The sequence below is a fragment of the Camelus bactrianus genome, chromosome 7 (assembly GCF_048773025.1).
Source record: "Camelus bactrianus isolate YW-2024 breed Bactrian camel chromosome 7, ASM4877302v1, whole genome shotgun sequence".
Lineage (NCBI taxonomy): Eukaryota > Metazoa > Chordata > Mammalia > Artiodactyla > Camelidae > Camelus > Camelus bactrianus.
The window spans coordinates 47479960-47500407 of NC_133545.1; the positions used below are offsets into that span (position 1 = coordinate 47479960).

Consider the following 20448-nt stretch of genomic DNA (forward strand, 5'->3'; position numbering starts at 1 on the left):
AATCCTAAATAAAAAAGTATGAAATTTGGCCAGATTTACATTATCTGGACTTACAGTTGTCCAGTGAGTAACATTTCAGTATGAAAAGGAATTAAGGAATGTTATACATAATGTTAAAACACAAGAAAAAACTTTTTTGTTTTATCTAACTTTTATTAGCATTACAAAACACAAAGACAATACAGAACTGATATATGTCATTAAATAAAATCAGATTTTATAATAATACAAAATACTGAGATTTTAATGTTATTATAGGATTAATAAAATGATCATATTTTATTGAATTAATAAAAAAGGCAAAAAGGGAAATCCAAACATTCTGTATGCATATTATTACTACAGCTGAAATGACTATTATAGTCCTTGGAATAATTGACAAGTTTTGAGAAATGACTATATACTTAAGGAAAATGGAATCAAACAATTAAATACGAAATTTTTTTTCAATAGGGCTATATTTACTAGGTCAAATATTTATTAAGCACCAACTATATGCAAGGCATTGTCTACACACACTGGAGGAAGCCAAGATAATCAGATTACTATTAGAAGTAGCATAGTGGACCAATACTTAGTTCCCATTTATAGTGTTTATTTTCAGTTACAAAAGCTGAACTCTGTGGCAATAAGAGCACGTCAGGGCCTCCAGTAGACCAGGAATAAGACCTGGCAAGAAAAGGGCAAATGCGAAACCTGGCAGGAAATGTAAAAAAATTTTTTTAATCTATGAGTTCTAAAACAAACCAGATCATTATTCAGTATCATTCCTCCATGATTAAAGGTTGCACTATAAAGAAGTTGCTAAGTGCTTTATTCTATAATCAAAAAATATAATTTCTCATATTTAGAAAATTAGAAGATGCCTGAGGAGCAGCTGGCATGCAATTCTAGAACAATCTAGGAGGTAGTTAGTATATAAAAGATTTCCAAGGGCAGAGATTTAACATCGTCCCTCAATAAGTTATGCCCTGTTTAATTACTTACACAATTAAGAATGTATTGCTTTAATTTAACCTAAATTTCTCCTCCAACATAATTACACCACATTTTGTTCAGTTTTCTGAGGAAATGGAGAACTATCACTAGCATCTGAATTGAGGATCAAGTTAAAACCACCTGTTCTTTCTATTTCTTCAAATGTAGAAACACCAAACTTGAGCCAATATTTATATAAAGACAGTGATACAGACACTGCAGAATGCTATTTCACCTATATGTCTACCTCTTAAAATTATGTCTATCAAAAAATAAAAAACCAAACCAAAAAACCCATTAGGAAAACCCACTAAAATTCCTAAACTCATTGTTTTCGTTCACTATAGTTTAACTAATCTCTCAACAATTTCTCTCCATATTATCTCAGTTCACAAATTGATTATTTGGCCCAGTTAAATTTATCATAACGGTATAAATATTGAAAAATGTTTACAACAAAGTACCTAGCATAAAGGCTGCTACAAGTTCCTAAGTTTGTAAATCTAACACCAAAAACAAAATTAAGAAAAAAATTAATAAAAGAGCCAAGATATAAAATGGGTGAATTCTGGACACAAAATATCTGGATTCTAGTGTCAAAAATAGTTTAAGAAATAAAATTTAAATAACTACATTTTAGTTTTGCTAGATGAAAAAACTGTATCAATTGGAATAATTACTTAGCAACAAAACCACTGCCACTTGGGACAGGTGAAAACAAAATTAACTTTCAGACCTTATTCCTTTGAGAAAGGAAAGAAGCAAGAAAAATTTGCCTATTATTTGCTTCCTAATAAAAAAGCTTATGACACTTGCATGTCTATTTAAGCCTCAGGGACTTAGACCTAGATTATCCTGACTTTGCCAACAACTAAAGATGTGATTTGGGTAAACTACATATCCACTTTGAGCCTTAGTTTTTTCATTTACAAACAAAAATAGCTGAACCAATAGCTACCCTTGCAGATCAGAATTTTTGTCATCTTCCAATGAGGTTAAAAAAATTTTTCTATATGTACACACACATACACATGAACATAAGAACCTACACACATACATATCTCAACAGCATTGTGAATCTCTAATTACTTCTGAAGAAACCTTAAATTAACAATGTTTACTACTATTTCTTAATAAGACTCTTTGCCATAAGGATTAAAAAATATTCACAGCAGTACTATTTACAATAGCCAAGACATGGAAACAACCCAAATGTCAACTGACAGACAACTGGATAAAGAAGTCATGGTATATTTAAACAATGGAATACTACTCAGCCATAAAATAGAATAAAATAATGCCATTTGCAGCAACATGGATGGACCCAGAGATCAGCATTCTAAATGAAGCCAGAAAGAGGAAGAAAAACTCCACATGATTATCATTCATATGGGGAATCTAAAAACAAGACACAAATGAACTTATTTACAAAACAGAAACAGACTCACAGACATAGAAAACAAACTTATGATTACCAGGGGGGAAACAGGGCGAAAGGGATAAATTGGGAGTTTGACGTCTGCAGATGCTAACTACTATATGTAAAATAGATAAACAAGTTCATACTGTATAGCACAGGGAACTATATTCAGTATCTTATAGTAAACTATAATGAAAAAGAATATGAAAAGGAATCTATGTATGTATATGCATGACTGGGACATTGTGCTGTATACCAGAAATTGACACAACATTGTAAACTGACTACACTTCAATTTTTTTAAAAAAGAGAAAAAAAATTAATTAAAAAAATAAACCAGTAGGCCACTGTTTTAAAATACAATGTATTCATAGAAATTCTGAGGTATAGTAAGATGAGAACATTGCCAAAGACAGGTTTGTTATTCAGTTACCAAGAGGAGGGGGCACACCATGCCACCAGGGGTCACAAAGGGAAGAACCTGGGTAGGTCAGAAGGCAGAGGGAGGGGGAGGAATTGTGGGCAAAAGCCTTTATTGCTGTTCCACAGAAAGGAAAAGGCGAGGCAGGGGAAGCAGGTTTAGGATTGGCCAGTTTGAATAATTTCAAAGGGCTATGGGGTATAACCGGCACCCCAGTTGTCTGGTACCCAGCCCTGGGTTGATTAGAGCAGGTAGATAGTGGGTTGAAGTAAGAAGGTCATAAAGGATGTGCTTGCGGGCTCTGGATTGGTTTGTATTTGAAAAGCACACTCCAGGTGGAGTTGTTCACTATCTCTAGCAACTTGTTAACCCTGAAAGGGGCAGTCCCTCCAGGATCAGCAAGGGTCCAGATGTCAAAGCAAATACAGAAAACAAAACTCGTACTTAACACACTTAATTAAGCTAAGTAATGGAAAAGTCTCATTTCTTTTTGCTTGATATTTATTGAATGTTTACTAAATTACCAGCATTGTACTACATGCTGCAGATACAAAAATGACCATGTAATAGAAAATGAGACTGCAAAATGCTAAACACATACACGTAATTAATTTAGAAGAAAGGATTAAGGGTAAATTTATAGTAATTAATAATAGTTTACATCCATTTAGTGCTTTGGCTTTTACAAAACATTTTCACATATTATTCCATTTAATCCTCGGAAAAAAACCTGTTCGGTAAGTATTTTGTTATTTTCATTTTACAACTAAGGCTCAAAAAGCTAAAGGACATCTCCACATCACAGACAGTAACTGGCAGACCAGGGAACTGAAGTCAGGTCTCAATGTGGTCCATCTCTATTTCACAAGCACCACAATGTCTCCTTCATTTTAAGTTAAATCTATATAGTATTATTATGTAGAAAGAAATAGTTAGCTATTCCTAACCAGTAAGAATTGATTGCTCACTGGCCTTTACTGTAACAAGAGGGTTAATATATTGAAAAGCATGTAGAATTCTTAATAACATAAAAAAAGTAAGTCCTTTACTAGGGGTGCTTTTAAGCGGCATTTGAAGGCACAAGTTTCTTTATGTGGTTTTCTTTTTGTTTTACTTTTGTATACTAGTTGAGTGCTATACATAACTTTTCTAAGACATGACTTCTAAAACAACTCTTTTGTTTCTCAGTTATCATGGGTAATTAAATACATACTTTTAAAAGTGTTTCTATAAATTTAATCTACCAAATGAAATCCAAGTAAGTATCATATTAAAATTACTTTTGAAACACATTTGTTTAAAAAAAATTGTTTTATCATTATTTAATTTAAAAAACTTCTTCACAGAAGTCATTCTACAAATGCTTCTTGACTTTAGTGCAATCCAGAATTTAAAGTACTTCCTCCCCAAGGTACAGCTGGAATCTATATTAAACTCCATTTGTGCCAGCAGTTGTGAGGCTGAAAATGGTGTTCTCCCTGCTTTAATATCTCAAGCAGAAAATTCTAAAGTTCCAGCAGATGAAAATACTATTGCTTTTATGAGACTTTTTTGGACAACAAATCAGCTGTCATATTCCTCATCTTCTAGAATAAGAAGTAAAACATTTTCTCCTTTGAAACTGAGCTAGAAAGATCTATTTAACTCTTCTACTTCTAAATTTGTATATTTTACACCATCATCCCTGGGGCAGGCTGACTAGAAGTTTAAGTCATTAAGTACTAAGGTAATAAAGTGCTTAGGTGGATTGGGATGGTTACTGCAAAACTGGTAAGCAGGAAGGCCACAAGGATTACAGTAAAATCTTTGGTCTGAAGATAAGGAACTAGCTTTTGGAAAGGTTAGGAGGTAACACCATGTAAGAGAATTCTCTGCAAAGACACTGCGGTAGTATTTATTCTCACAGGGCTATTGATGCTGCTTGTTAGGAAGAGAAGCTCAGGCCTGAGCAAGCCTAAGTCCCTGGCTTAAAGTGCAGCTGGTCTCTGACCAGGCATCTCAATGTCTACATCCAATGGCAAGGGTATTCTGACTAGTCAGATGAGGTCCCAGATGGCGATGTGAATTCCCAAGGGTTTAGGTTCCTGGCCTTCATCTTCACTGTTGCTGATGGCTGGGCATGTGCCTAGTTTAAAAAGATGGTGGCGAATCATCTAAAAAATTCTGCGAATCCTTAGTAATGACTCAAACCTAGATGAGTGACCTTCCTTAAAGGGTAATAGCATTAGATTCAATATTAGATTTGGCTTCAAAGATTTGCCAAAACATACTACATTTTTAGAAATACTGATACATTTCATTCAGTTTTACTCCAAAAAGTAATCAATTTGATTTAAAAACTAAAAATATTGTTAAATGATATTTTTTCCTGAGTTTTCCTCTTGGCTCACCAAAATAAAATTGAAGCTCAATTTGGTTTCCACATGTTTGTGTGCAAAATTACAGAATTTTAACCAAACAAAAATATCTCAAATATTTCATTTTACAAAACACATATAACATATACAAATATTTTGCTGCAGGAAAAAACCAAGACCTTCATTCCCAAAGGTAAGACAACTATTTAATGGCAGAGAACATACTACCCAGCACAGAGCTCTTTTTTTAAATATGTCATAGTTACCTCTGCTCATCATCAATTGCTTATGGAATGAAACATGTTTGCCTTCCAGTCTGAAAATTATACATAGTTATCACTGCCAGCTCAGAGAGCTGCCAGAGAATCCTTTTAAAAGCACTGAGAGCTGTCGGAATACTTTGATTTAAACAATGAAGTTTTCTTTGTGATTTGGGGTGGGGGTGGGAGTGTGAGAAGTTGTGCTAATTTTTTAGAATTACTCCAAAATGGGCTGGTATCCTTAATCACAGGGTAGGGTTGGGAGCACAAGGAAAGTGATATAAATAGGTCCACAGATACAGAATACAATCCCCTCAAGTTTCTACTCAATATGTTATGGTGTGTAAGTTTACATGTGTAAATGTACACACACACACACAGACACACACACACTTACAGATGGACAAAATGAACTCAACCACATTTTTTGAAAATATAGACTAAACTAAATTTACTCCATTCTCATATATTATAAATTTACTCCAATGTATCATTCTTATAAAATGAAATTGGTCTTCAATTTTCTTTGTTATTTTGTTACTTAAAAATTGAGGGAAAAAAAACTTTAAAAACTTTTCATAGAAAGTACTTCCTTGGCCCCAAGGACTCATGATGAAACAGCCAACAATAATTTTGAAGCTAGACGTAATCTGAGTTTTTTCCCCAACATCCCCATGTATTAATTCTGTAACACTGGGCAAATTATTTAACATTTCTGAGCCTTGATTTTTCTCATGTATTAAAAATAACAATAATCAAAGGTTGTTATAAAACAAAACTCACCTAGAGCAAAGTATATAGGCCCCATGAGCAAAGAACATGTCTCTTTTGTTTCCCCAGCACTAAGAACAATGTCTGGTATATAGTGGCAGATACTCAAATGTATCTTGTTTATTATTTATCCATTAGACAGCAATAATAGTTACAGCACCATCCCCATCAAGCAAGTTAATGCTACATAAAAAATGGCATGCAGGGTTATCTGAAGAATACAAATTCTATACATACAATTCTTATGATCTTTGGATTCTCTTGAAGTCATTTCTTAATGATATTTCCTTCAGAAAGTATGTAAATTTATATCTATACTGACATGTCACATCCTGATCAAGAAGCAAGTCATGAAATACAGGCCTCATAAAGTACACACTTTTTTTGGTATACTTGATAATTTTATTAATCTTAATGTGAGTATCAGTATGTATAAATTAATATAACATTATCAATATATGCTGTTTATATTTAATAAAGCTTAATATAGTTAAATTAAATATTAATATTTTATAAATATTAATGAAAATGAAATATATGACTCCTCTATAGCTTATATTCTTAGAATTAGTTTTTAAAATTAATTTAAAATTGGATTATGGGAGACATATTTAACAAAGGAAATATTCTCATTGGCCTCAAATTTCCTATCAATGTAGAATACCACAAAGTAATAAAACTTTTTAAAATTCTAATTGTCTCTGTGGCATATATGCCCTGTGACCCAAAGGGACATAGAAGAGTAGAGCACTCAACTAAAGATATAGGAAGCATTGATTATACTACAATAATTACAGTAAGATACTTAAAATCACATTGCTTAGTTGTAAAGATAGTACTTTTCAGCTACACCAGCCTTACAAAGTATTTTCACCTACCAGCTGCCTAATATACTACCTGTATGCCCTTGGCCAAGATACTAATCACTGACAGCCTTGGTTTCCTGTTGTAAAAGCTGAGGTCACCATCATTACCTTCTTCATAAGACTGCAAAAATTAAATGAGTTAATATATATATAAAGTGGTAAAGCACAGCGTCTGACATATGAGAGACAGACAATGAATTGTTTCCACAACTGATCACAGGAAGCACACAATGCAGTACTTAGGGAGAATGTGGTGAGAGACCATAAGTGGTAATGTTTACAGTGCCAGGGTTCTAGAGACAGAATGTTTGGACCAGGTGACCTTGAACAAAGTATTTACTACTCCAGGCCTTAGTGTTTGCACCTGACAATACTTAAACTTTATAGGGTGTTCTGAAGAGTAAATGAGTTTAGTATATCAAGTATTGCATACAGTACATGGCATAATATAAACATGCAGTAAATGTAAGCCATAATATAAAACAAACATTAAGGGCTCAAGAACACATTTACTTCTTGTTTCGTTCATGAAAAATAATGATTTATTTCCCTATTAGAAAATTACGGAAATGGGAGTTCAGACCCATGTTATTCAACCTCGTAAGGAAGATATCAAGCCTCACAATACAGATTCTGAGAACCTACTTGCTGACTGAATTTATGGATTCAGTCTGCTAGCTGGGAGTCCATGAAATGGATCAAAGTCTATCAAGCGGTTACTAAAACCACTGACCTGCTCTATCATTAAAATCAATATAGGTACTGACATCCTATCAAAGAGGACAAAAGGTGAGAGAAATTCTAGAAATAAAAATGCAATGTGCTTTAACATTATAAATAAAAGCTATTAATAAAATCACAAATGATCAAATGACTGCTTCAACACGCATACTGTCAAAGTTTGTAGTATTTATGACAAATGTCTGTCAAATGCTAATGTCTTAAACTGGTTCATATATAGATTTAAATACAAAGGAAAGTGTGTAGGACGCACAAACCACTTTAAGTATAATTATTTATTGTATATAAATACAGATAGTGTTGGTCATCATATGAATCTAATCTTTCCCTCTTCCCTCTTCTCCCTCAAGTCCCTGGCCTAGACACCTCAACTACAACTGATCAAGGATTTTCCACCCGCTCCCCCAACCCCACCCCACGCACAGGTACCCACTTACCACAGCACAGATCACTATCTGGTTCCTATACTCCTGTGCAAAAGCAGCTCCGCTTCTGTGAACAAAAAGCTGTGGTGACTTGACTCATTATTTACAGAACTGTACTAACCACTCTCTGACTGGCCATGTTACGAGGCACCTACATAATAACTTCTGAGGGACAAGAAACTTTAAATATCTTTGATTTATCCTCAGAACTCCCCTCAATGCTAAGATTCTCACCTGCAACTGTCTCCCAAAACATATGAAACAATCAGATGTAAGTTCCTTTTATTTCATTTTATTAATCACTTTTCCTTTTATAATCATAAACTCTCTTTCCTTTTCAAGTACGCATCTTGAATCTACCCCCAAGGATCTATCCATCCCATTCTCTTACGAAACCAAAGCTCTCCACCTGTGTCCCTTCCCCTAACTCAGTATCAGGATTATATGTACTGAGCAATGTTCATCGATGTGTGAAACAGAAAAAAAAAAAAATACACATATAAGATTCAACCCCTGTCCACCAGAGGTTTACAATTCAACTTTAAAGTATACTGACATTCCATGATCCAAGCCTGAATTTTGCATTGTTTACAGAAGATTCCTTAACTGAATTTCCAAACTGCATGGAAAATTCAACATAACTTGAAATGGCCCTCCTCATCCTTACCTGGGAAACTTTTAGTCATCCTTTAAGGCCTGGCTCAGGATCACCCTCTCCACAAAAATATTCCCAGAACTCTTCAAGCAGAACTAGTTTCTCTTTCCTCTGGGCTTTCATAACGCCTCATTTATAGCCTTTATAAACTAAATGTCACGTTGTACTTTAACTATATATTCATCATATTCCACTGAGTTAAGATGCAAGTGATCATAAGGAAAAATTCTGCTAATTAGACTATGACATGCCTTTGATTATAAGGTGTATTCCAATTTCAAATATGTAACAATTTTTTTTAAAGTATGTCTTAGATGTAAAGGAATACTGTTTATCTCTGCAATAGATAATATATTCTGTGAGACAGGCAAATGTGTCTCATTTTATCTTTAGTTTCTCAATACCTGTTACCATACTTCATATAGAGTAAAGGAAAGGTACCAGCAAACCTAATATTTTTACCAAATCCCTTAACATTTATTTCATGTCACTATTCTGTGTACTAAAGAGAAGTTCAACAACCTGTCTTTTGTATTAAGCAACTTCACTACCATAGGCTTTCTCAAGGCCACTGTGAATTCAAAGCTAAATTATTCCAACAATATTACTCTTACTGGGCTTCTGATTTCTAACTTCTCCGTACATTTATCTACAGAGAAATGCTCCAATAATATCATTTGCAAAACTTACCATTCAATCCCTTCCATCCACTAGATTTGTATTTTGCAAACCTATTTTTGTTATTCTGGCAGAATCTCTCCTTAAAACAAAATGTTTGCAAACAGTCCAATAAACACACAAGTTCTCTGGCTGAAGCAGGGGTGGCAGGTAGTCCACTGGGCGTATCCTGAGCTACTCTGTGAGACCACTATGCCTCTATGGAACACAGAAAAGAGAAAACACCACTCCTTGTGTTAGCTGGAAGCTTCCATGTGAGGGCTTTATGCTTTTCATTCCAAGTTCAGCTGCTTGGCTCAAGACATCCTCTCTCTTCACCTCACTACCCTCAAAGTTTCAAATGCCCACTTCCCAAACCAACCTTCACCACAGAAAGCCTTCCCTGTTTACTGCAAACCACTGATCTCACTAGTCTCTGAGCTCTCCTAGTCATTTTCCATACCTCAAAACCCCTTACTTAAGTATTAACTCTCACATGCAAATGCAGCTGCCACATAATTGTTTGATTTATGTAAGCCTTATCTCCCCAATCGAAGTATCCTTTCAAGACAGGTACCTTCACAGCCTAAACAGACACTGCCCATCAGTCACTTGGTTCTTACCACACTGAAACATAACGCCTCTTTTCCACCTGTGGGTATACCTCTCCCCAGATCCTTAGCTGCACTTCACCAGAGCTTTCTGATAATCCTTTTATATAGCTCTCTCATTTACTCTGATGTTTACCTCAAGCTAATATCCGTATCTTAAACTACTCATTCTCCCACTCTGTTACTGTTACCATGTGACCCCCTATCAGTGCACCACCAAATCCCTGAGTACTTAGTCAAGCATGTAAGTTTAACAAGACTTCCACAGAACACTCATCAAATGGATGGACGTACCCAGAATAGAAGTATGTACTCAAATATTCATAGAGTCCTAAATTTTAGAATTAGAAGACTCACAGATTATCTAACCAAACCTTCCATACAAGAAATTCTTTCACATTCTAGTGTCTCTAGTAGACAGACACGAAGACTTTGACAATAGGAAGATTACTCCTTCATGAAACAAGCCAATCTATTATTGTACAGCACTGGTCAATCTGTGTGTACATACACTTATTCTACTGATTTCCCAGGACCAAAACATACCACAACTTTATTAATTAAAAGACAAGGACAAAAAACAGCTCTCCATATATCCAAAGAAGCTATCACACTTTCTTTTGTTCTCTTTTAATAATACAACCCCCCAGCTCTTTGATTATTGTAGTATGAAATGTTTTCCACACTCTTCATCCTGGGAATCCTTTCTGATATGTTTGCCAGTTTGTCACTGTCCCATTTAAAATGTGCCACACGTAATGTACACAATATTGCAGAAATGGTCTGACAAGCACGAAGTACAGGAGCTTTACTCTTAGTTCACATATAGCCAATAAATCCCAAATCATCTCTACATGTCCTGCTGCCAAGCCATGTTTTTCACCTTGCAGGTATACAATCCCTACCCCCACCCATAAATAGAGGATCTTACCTGTTTTATTTATGTTGCTAATTCTGGTCCTGCTTTCCAGCCTATTAACATTAGTCCGAATCTCAATTCCATGCCCTATTATATTATTAGCAGTATCTTCCAACTTTGCCTCATCTTTGAATTCAGTAAATAGGCCATCCTTCAGTGTGAAATTTGAAAAAAATGTTCAACAGGACTGTCATTGAGGATAGACCCATACACCACAATATCAGAGGCCTCTATTGAGGTAGATAGTCAACATTTTTCACCTAACAGAGAAACCAGCACAAGCTTTTAAAGAAAGCACAATTATCAACACTGAAATCAAGATACATTGCACCAATGTTATTTCCTTTTATCCTCATCTGGAAACACTAAAGAAAGAATACATGAACCTGGTTTCTTAGGGAACCCATACTTGCTCCCAATGATCCCTAAATTCTTTTAAATGCGAGTCCACTACTCCATAATTCATTCAAGGACTTTGCTAAGGATGATTATCAAGTTCATTAATTAGCAAAAGATTTGGATAACAAAGGCAGAAATACAGCAGAAAGACAACGTGACAGAAGTCAAGATTCTAGTCCTCATTTTGCCACAAAGTACAAGAAAGTCATTCAAGCTTTCTGGGCTTCAATTTCTTCAGTTCTAAAATACCACTAAGGAATGAGGGAGGGGGAAAGATGTTCAATTATTTTTAAGTTACCTTAGTTAACAACAATTTCATTTAGCCTTTATCTCACCATACATACTTACATAAGCAATCTGGTTTAAAAGGTTTCCTTTGCCACAATTTGCTCATTCACTAGGTAGCAAAATGACAAGCATTATGAACATTTAATCTTACCCTATACCTAGATCAGAAGAGTACAGCAGAGCCTATATATATATATACACTCTGATATCAGGCCAGGTTCCCCCTTTATGGTCAATCCTTAATATGCCATCCCCAAGTATACTGCAGAACCTGACATATTTCTGCTTTCACTTATAATAGTAAAAACACAAAATTCCTTTATAAATAAACTTTAGCAGCAATAACAAAAGGCTACAATTGGTGAGCAATAATCTCAAAGACCTGAAACTAAAATTCCATCATTCTGTAAATTCGTGTTATTTCTCTAAGATCTATGTATAGCACCTTTTTCCTCTCTTCTCAATCAAGCGTCCTTTCTTCCTCTTCAACTTGCTTTTATGCCTGCTCCAATATTCCTTAAGTATTACTTGTTATATACTCTCTGATTCAGATATGAAAAGCTGATGATTAACACTCTATTTTCCCTTGTTCCACTATCCTGAAATACCTCCCAAACGATGCCCTATTAAACAATTAATGTGGGTCTACACTGAGTACTTTCTTTATCTTCTCTGAAAAACTTAAAAATAAGCAATGATATTGATATATCATCATCATCAACAAATCTTAAAGATCATGCTTATACATCTTCTAATGGGTAAAACCAACTTGGTAGTTCAGAACCCAAATCACTTGTATAGGACATAAGATTTAAGTTCCTTCATTACAATGAATTCCAACCTATAACAAACAGTATTAGAAAACGTTAAGAGAAATAAAATTACAGGAGTAAACACTGACTTCTCTGAAAAAAAAGAAATAAGCAAACACAAGAGGCATATGTATACACATAGATAAATGTGTATACATTTATATATGTACACATACATATGTGTGTATATGTGTATAACATATGTGTATATGTTATCTTAAGATGCCTAATAGGGAAATCCAAATTAATACAACATATGGCAAAGGAAAACCATATTTGTATTAAATTTCAAGTCAATTTTCTACTTTTAGTAGCTCTGGAAAAAAGTCTGGTATAAGAGGTTGATTCTACTGAGTGAAGTTAGGTTTTCAAATTAAATAGACGTGTCATTTATTTCCTTTAGTCTCTATTTTCACTAATAGTGAAAAACCAGCCCTCCTAGTCCTGGTTCTGCTAATCCCCAGGATTTATACTTTAAATTCCCAAAGAAGTAAAGGTAAGAAAGTTAGTTCTTGAAGAGCCAGCAGCAACATCTTATTCTCAAGTCTGAACTTCCTATGTGTAGGAATTTGTATACAAATGTTCATTTCCGCTAAAACTGACAAAGAAATTCCATCCATCAAGCAAAAAGCATGATCTGTTACTGTATGTGATGAAGGCCAAAAATTAGCCAAATTGCTGACCAGTGCAAGTTGATTACAAATTTAGAAACCAATAGTCCCTACATGTTCTAAGTTCTTTAAAGAGGAACAATTCCTAAAGTTCATTTTATCTAGGGCTCTGGCTACTAGAATACATTGTGAAAACAGGTAGTTGTTTTTGAGGAAAACATCATTCACTTTCCTCACTTAGTTAAAACAAAGGATGTTCTTAAGCCAGCAGCATGATTAGCTGTTACCTTTGCTCTTAACTGAAAATAGGATTTTTGCTTTTTCTTCAAAGTCAAACTCAGAACCCCAACAAAAAAAACAAACAATAAATATGTAGTGGGAGTACCTGCATTTAGTTCCTACTACAATTCTAATTAAATGCTAGATGCTCAACCTGTTATCAGGATTTTGAGTTGAGACTAAACCACAGAAACACATTATGCTAAATACATTATCAAGGAAAGAGGTTCCCCTAGGTTGTCATTAACATTCCCATTTCATAAAATCAAGTATGAAGCTCCCAGCTTCAAAAACTGGTTTCATTCACTTTACTTTGTATGATTTTTTTCTTTCTGTCCATATCCTCCAGAATACTTCCTACACTTTCTGAAGAGTAACATGAGGCTGGATGGTAGAGAACTTCTGGCCTCTTGTTCTTGAGCTAGACATTACATTCTGACAAAGCTAACTATTAATAATGTTTTCAAACCCTGGAAATAGTTGCTGGAATATTTAGAGCCAAAAATTTCCCATAAATTAAACAATACCATTTGTGGGGGGGAGGGGCAGAAATGAAACAATCAAAAAGCACGAAAAAGTGAATGAGGACACAGAGTAAAAGATCTGAACTTCCAGGGCACATTTATAAAAGGGATAATACATAGGCACTTGTTGCTCATTCTCTCCCTTCTAGAGAGAGGAAGGTACTTGGTGTACCACTCCTAACGTCTTAAAAGTGCAAAGCCAAAAGAAATTAATGAAAAGAGCCATCATTAGCTTCATCAAGACCACTCCAGGGTGCTGCTCCCAATTCTGAACTGTGCCTCTCCATCACCATTTATACCTTAATCCAGCAAACATTTGTCAAGCACCAACTATGCTAGGAAATTAGGAAATAAAGTAAAATCTGCAAACAAGTAGGCCCAGATTAACTACTCAGATCAGGGTACATTTCTGGTCTTTGTAACATAGCTATCTTCTTAAAATGATAGAACATGTCTATTAGACCAACAAAATTTTAAATCTTTGGTTTCAGAAGGAAAAAATCCAACTACATCAAGTTCAAATTTCCTCACACACATAACTGTCCCCCAAATCATATAAAAAATTTTTTGCGGTTGGGGAGGGTGTAACTTAGACTTATTTAATTATTTATTTTTTAAAATGGAGGTACTGGGGATGGAACCCAGGACCTCGTGTATGCTAAGCACACACTCTACCGCTGAGCTATACCCTCCCCTTGTATAAACTCTTTAAATGAAAAAATTATCCCTGAAAATGCAAGACTAAACACACCTATTGGGAGTGCTCAACACAAAGCTGGTCAATATATGTTTGTAGAATAAAAACTATAAATTGTACCTGGCATAGAAATCCACTCTCTGAGGCACTTATGAACTAGGCTCAAAATCCATCCCTTCCATATTTTGCCTTACAGTTAGTTCATTGCTTACAACTTCACCCTTGGTTCTCAAACTTATATGAGATTTATAATCACTCCACCTGGAAAGTTTGTTTGAAAAGCAAACATACCAAAAAATTATAGTTCCAGAAATTGGATCCTGCAGTTATAGTAATTTATCATTCAAATGCATCTAAGGCGGTCAGAAGATCATACTCTCAGTTAGTTACATTAACTTACCCTCACAACAGGCAAAGGAAAAACTCTGAGATTTAACTGATAACAATTAGAGAACAGAACTATTTCTAACCTCAATTATAAATTATTCAGTTCTCTTAATTAATCGTAATTTACTAATTCTTAATAAGTAATATGAAATATAAGTGAAATAACTTTTGTCTTGACAATATAAATACATTCAACCCACTCAAAATAGACATTTTTCTAAAATACTTAATTTATTGTCAGTGTTTAGAAAGAGCAGGAACAAAGCAAGCTAAGGATTGTAATCCAGAAAAACATACATATAATTGTGCTGTAACAGTTTTATGGGAAGATGTACCACACTTGAAATACTTTCACTAGGTTTCTATGCTGTCAATACAGATGTGGCTATTTAGTTTAAATTTAAATAAAATAAAGTCTAATTAAAAATTCAGTTCCTCAGTTGCACTGGCCACAGTTTAAGTGCTCAATAAACACATATGGCTAGTGGTTATCATATTGGATAGAACACATACAGAACATTTCCATCATCACAGAAAATTCTGTTGGACAGCTCTGGTTTAGAGTTAATGGGTGTCTAAATAAAACACATAATCTGTTCTCCTGAATCAGAGAGCTCTCTCTATCTGGCAACTTCCAATTTTAAATATATACATCACCTTTAGGTATTAACTGTGAAACAAGAACCCTAGCATAATTTATCTGAAACTTGTTACAAGAAAGATCGTTCCAAAGTGATATGCTTATTCATTTTAGATTATCAAAATAGCAATAATTTAATGAAAGAGGTCTGAAAGCATCAAAGACACTAAAACCACAACTAGGTTTTCACCAAATCATAATCAATGAAAAGTGTTTAATTACTAGAAAACAAAAGGCATTAGGTAAAATAAGACTGGTCCAGAAAGATTAAAATACTTAGTAAGACTAGATTTCCAAATACTTCAGAAATATCTATTTTCCCACATAACAAATGACTGCTATATAAACTAGTTTTAAAATGAATTCAAATTTGTGACACTTTACTGTCTTCATTTTTCATTGCTTTCCACCAACTTCACACTAAAAACACCTAAAAATACCATAACCACAACAGATTTTACTTAAATATAATTTTATAAGTGAAGGACTGTTCACTCAAAACCTTGAGCAAATTCTGGTGTTAGCAGAAAAGCAGATTTAAAAATTAATGAAACAGTCTGCAACGTAAAATTATTACTCTCAATTGCATCAATAGCTAGTTTAAAACAACACTGTAGAGTAAAATGCAGAAGTTTGGGCAACAAGATGCAGAAATGTTGAGAAGTAACTCAATTTAAGAAAAAGCTTTATTACCAAGTCGAATTATAACTTCAACAGACTCATAACTGTACACTACTTCAACTTTAAACCTACTTTCCCTTAAAGAAGACATAAACTAGCATTCTGACCAGTGTTCTTTCGGAAAAGTTCCAGTATACTCAAATATGATCTCCAAATTACAAAAAAAAATTATGATTCTAATCAGGCTCTGCTTCACAAAATAGTCTGATAAAACCATAACAAATTTAACATATGAAACCTAATGCTAAAAAATATGACTGTGAATGGTCACACTGATGATTATAGAGTTAGGGTAGTTAGCATAATATTCCTGTGTATTTTAGCTTCCCTATGATTATGTTTACTTCAAAGGTTTATGCCAAATCGAAGAGTTAGCAAAGAAAAACAATAACCAATGGTTATCAAAACCTGTGTAAGAGGATCTTTAAAGAGAAAAGATTGTAGTGACTTACCTGCAACACTAGTGATTGTAACTGGAACTCCTTGCACTTGAACGCCCGCAGCACCCAGGTTGGCAACACTCACTGTCTGAAGGTTAGGCACTGATGCAAGCTGGGCAGTATTCAAAGTTATTGGGGCACCAGCAACAGCCACAGGAGCAATCTGCGCAAGAGTCGTGCCACCACTTGAAGACACTGGGGTGATGGTTAATTGTTGGGATAACCCAGCATTCTGAACTTGCAAATTTGAAAGACTCTGAATATTCTGAACCTGTACAGTTTGCCAACTGATTTGCCCTGAAGGTGTTAAAGTTGGAGCCCTGATAAGCACCTGAGTCGGATTTACTGCTTGAAGTTGAACATTCTGCAAAGGCTGCTGCTGGATGGTCTGGATCGTCTGCCCTGACTGGAGTTGAAACGACTGTGGTGGAATAGCCTGAATAATCTGTTGCTGAGGCTGTTGGATCTGGATCTGTTGCAAGATAGGCTGGCCTACAATCTGCACCTGCTGAAGAGAATTTGATTGCTCCTGTGTGTTCTGTATTCCATTAGACTGAAGCTGACTGGAGCTCTGGGCTTCAGACTCAGCAGCAGCAGGTGTTTGAGATTCTTCAATAGTGCGTTCAGAACTACTGGCTGATGTGCTTGCGTACTGGCCCGTATCTGCTGAGCTCACTAATGTGTCACTGCTGGTCAGAGATGTTGAAGCAGTGGTTGTGCAGGTAGTGGAGGAGGAGGGAGATTCCGGCATTGTACTGACAGAAGCAGTGGTGGTGGTGGGTGTGGAAACTAACTGACTCCCATTGGAAGTCCCACTCTCAGTAGTAGTAGCGGGCTGGCCAACCTGTCCAGTCCCTCCTCCAGCAGCCACATTGTTTATCACTGGCAAAGCTAACGTCACTCCTCCAATGTTAATTGGTAGGGTTGTTACAACTTGAGCCTGAGTACCAGGAAGGGTCTGTAATTGCAGTGGTATTGAAACACCAGGTCTAATTTGGACTGGAACTGTTTGATTTGCCAGATTTTGAGCAAGAATATTCCCAGAAGCTGTCCTGTTAGCAGCCGTGAGTATAGCTTGATTATTACCTGCAGAAATGAGCTGAATTTGACCCTGCAAATCCTGTAGAGATGAACTATTAGTTGGATTGATTTGAATTTGCTGGCCTTCCACTGTCTGAAGTTGTGGAATCACTTGGTATTGTACACTACCACTTGGATTTTGTACTTGGATGACTTGAAATTGACCAGGGGAGGAAGAATTACCTGATTTAGTTTTTGTGGGAGATGCACTCCCGTTATTACTGCTGGAAGAACTAGATGAACTAGAAGCTGGTTGAGAAACGTTATTTTCTTTTGAAGCAGGAGGAGTGGAGGCAACAAGTTGCCAAGCGTTTCCAGCAAGCTGTGTTGTTACCAGTTCTAACTGTTGTGGTTGATTTTGAAGTTGCACCAATCCTTGGCTTGGATCTATAATAATTTGTTGTTGTCCAGTTGCTTGATTTTCTCCAGGAGTCCCTATTTTGCTGCAAGTAGCTGCCAGTAAAGCCAGAGGAGAGGGCTGAGAGTCCTACCCAAAATGGGATGGTAAAGGAGAGGGGGGGAAAAAAAAGTGGGTGGATTTAGTGAAAGCCAGTACTTGGGAGGGGTTTATTTAGACATCATTTCAGAACTTACTCAGGAAGTGGCAGAAATCAAAATAAATATTAACAAAAGCAGCAAGATATAGGAATAAGGAAGCAGATCCTGTAATAGAAAGTTTCAATAAAAGGTAATTTCTAACAAACTTTCCTGATGTGTTATTTTCCTAAACTCAAAACGCCCTTGGAAAAATACACACCTTTTTCTTATAGTCTGAGTTCCTGGTGTAATTTTAAACAACGATATCCCAAACATGTGAAATCTTTATGAATTTACAATTTACTTCCTCACTCTCAGAAAGATGCTTTGAGTGGATAAACATTTTTATCCTGTTATTCACTTCTGGGCATTTAAAGGGCATAACTCCCTCTTTCCCCTAACGTTTCGCGATGAATTTTATATTATATATATATATGTTTGCTTTTACCTGGGAGCCTGAGGTTTTGGGTTTTTTATTGTTATTCTCTGGCTCAGAGGTTTTCCCTCCTTCTGTAGCCATCGCCGCTGCCGCCGCCGCCTCCTCCTCCTCCTCCTTCTTCTGATCTGCAACAACCCCCCCACCACACGACAACAGGTTATTAGGATTATTATTATTCATCTTCACCCTCTCCTCTTCCTTCCCTCCCCCAGAACATTAATCTCCATAAACCCGCGATCCACGCACACCGGCAGGGGGTGGGGGAGATGGAGCGAAGGGAGGAGGGGGATATCACAAAACGTGGTTTGAAACCCGACCCATCGGCTCCAGAGCAACACCCAGAAGGTTGTTCTCTCTCAGACATTAAGACAAAACACAACCCTCCTTCCCTCCCCTTGGTTCCCTCCCTCCCTCTCCTCCTCCCCTTAAAGCATCTCAGCGGCCCCGGGGGAGGGGGTAGAACCGAGCAGGGTCTGGGGAGGGAGGAGGGAGGGAGGCGGTGAAGGAGACCAAGGGGGGTGGAGAATACGTACCGCTCATCCCGCATTAACAGGACAAACCCTCAGACGGAGACACTGGGATAGAGGTGGGTGGGGGTGGGGGCGAGGCGGGAGGAGAGGCCGGTCCCGCCCGCCCGCGGTGGCTCGGAGGAGGCTGTAGCTGGCACAGGCTCTGCCTCTTTTTCCGCGAATGGCCGCCGCTGGGCTGTGGCGTAGCAGCTCCTCTCTCCGCCCGAGCCCTGCTGACTCGCCCTTGATTGACAGCGGCGGCGCGCGGCGAGGGCGGCGGCGCGGGCCGGGGGCGGGGCCAGGGCGGCGCGAGCTTGGCCGACTCCCCACCCCCCTCGGCCTCTCTCTGTCGGAGCCGCCGACTCTCCACCCCTTCCCCCAGCGGATTGGCCGCCGACCTGCCGGGGGCCGGGGCGCTGGGGCCGCCTCCTCTCCACCCCCTTTCTCGGGGTTATTCTTTCAGCAGCTTTTCTTTTCCTCCCGTGGCTCCTCCGGCGCTCTTTCTCTCAGCGTTCTAGCTCAGGCGCGCTGCCGGTAGGCCCTCCATACAGCCAAACTTGTTGTCCCAGGATATCCCGCCCCCTACTCATTTCCCAGAGCCCTCCCCTCAAAAGCCGGCTCCAACATCCCTCAGAACTGCCACTAAAGAAAAATGTAGGGCTATTGTTGAAGGGAAGCGAGAGGAGCGGACGAGAGGATGAGCGAGCTACCGACGACTCGGCGCACCCAGTGAACTGCCCGCTGGCCCCGCGCAGGGAGCATGGCTTTCCTGAGGCGCATCCGGACCCGGGCGCCCTTTTTCCCTGGCTCGCTCCCTATTGGTTGAGGCCCTGGGTGACGCGCGCTGAGTGGTGGGAGAAAGGAGGCGGGGCGCTGCCGCAAAGCCTGTCGGCCCTTGTAGTTTCCGGTGGCCGCGGCGTCCTCTTCAAGGCACGCCTTCCCTCCCGCCCCCGACCGAGGCCCGGCTGCCGAGCGGAAAGCTGCCCGAGGGGGCGGTGGCGTTCAGGGCGTGGCCGGGGCCGAGTGGGAGTTGAACTGAGCGAG

General features: G+C 37.5%; 1 protein-coding gene across 1 annotated transcript in view; it reads right to left on the bottom strand.

The window, feature by feature from the left end:
* Positions 1 to 20110, bottom strand: part of SP4 (Sp4 transcription factor) — a 60361-nt gene extending 40251 nt beyond the window's left edge. Inside the window, exons 1-3 of the mRNA XM_010967186.3 lie at positions 19429 to 20110; positions 18905 to 19020; positions 16852 to 18406 (exon numbers count right to left, since the gene is read on the bottom strand). Of these exons, the coding sequence (XP_010965488.1) occupies positions 16852 to 18406; positions 18905 to 19020; positions 19429 to 19435 (1678 nt within the window). The 5' untranslated portion in view covers positions 19436 to 20110. The remainder of the gene's footprint in view (positions 1 to 16851; positions 18407 to 18904; positions 19021 to 19428) is intronic.
* Between the last annotated feature and the right edge of the window lie 338 nt (positions 20111 to 20448).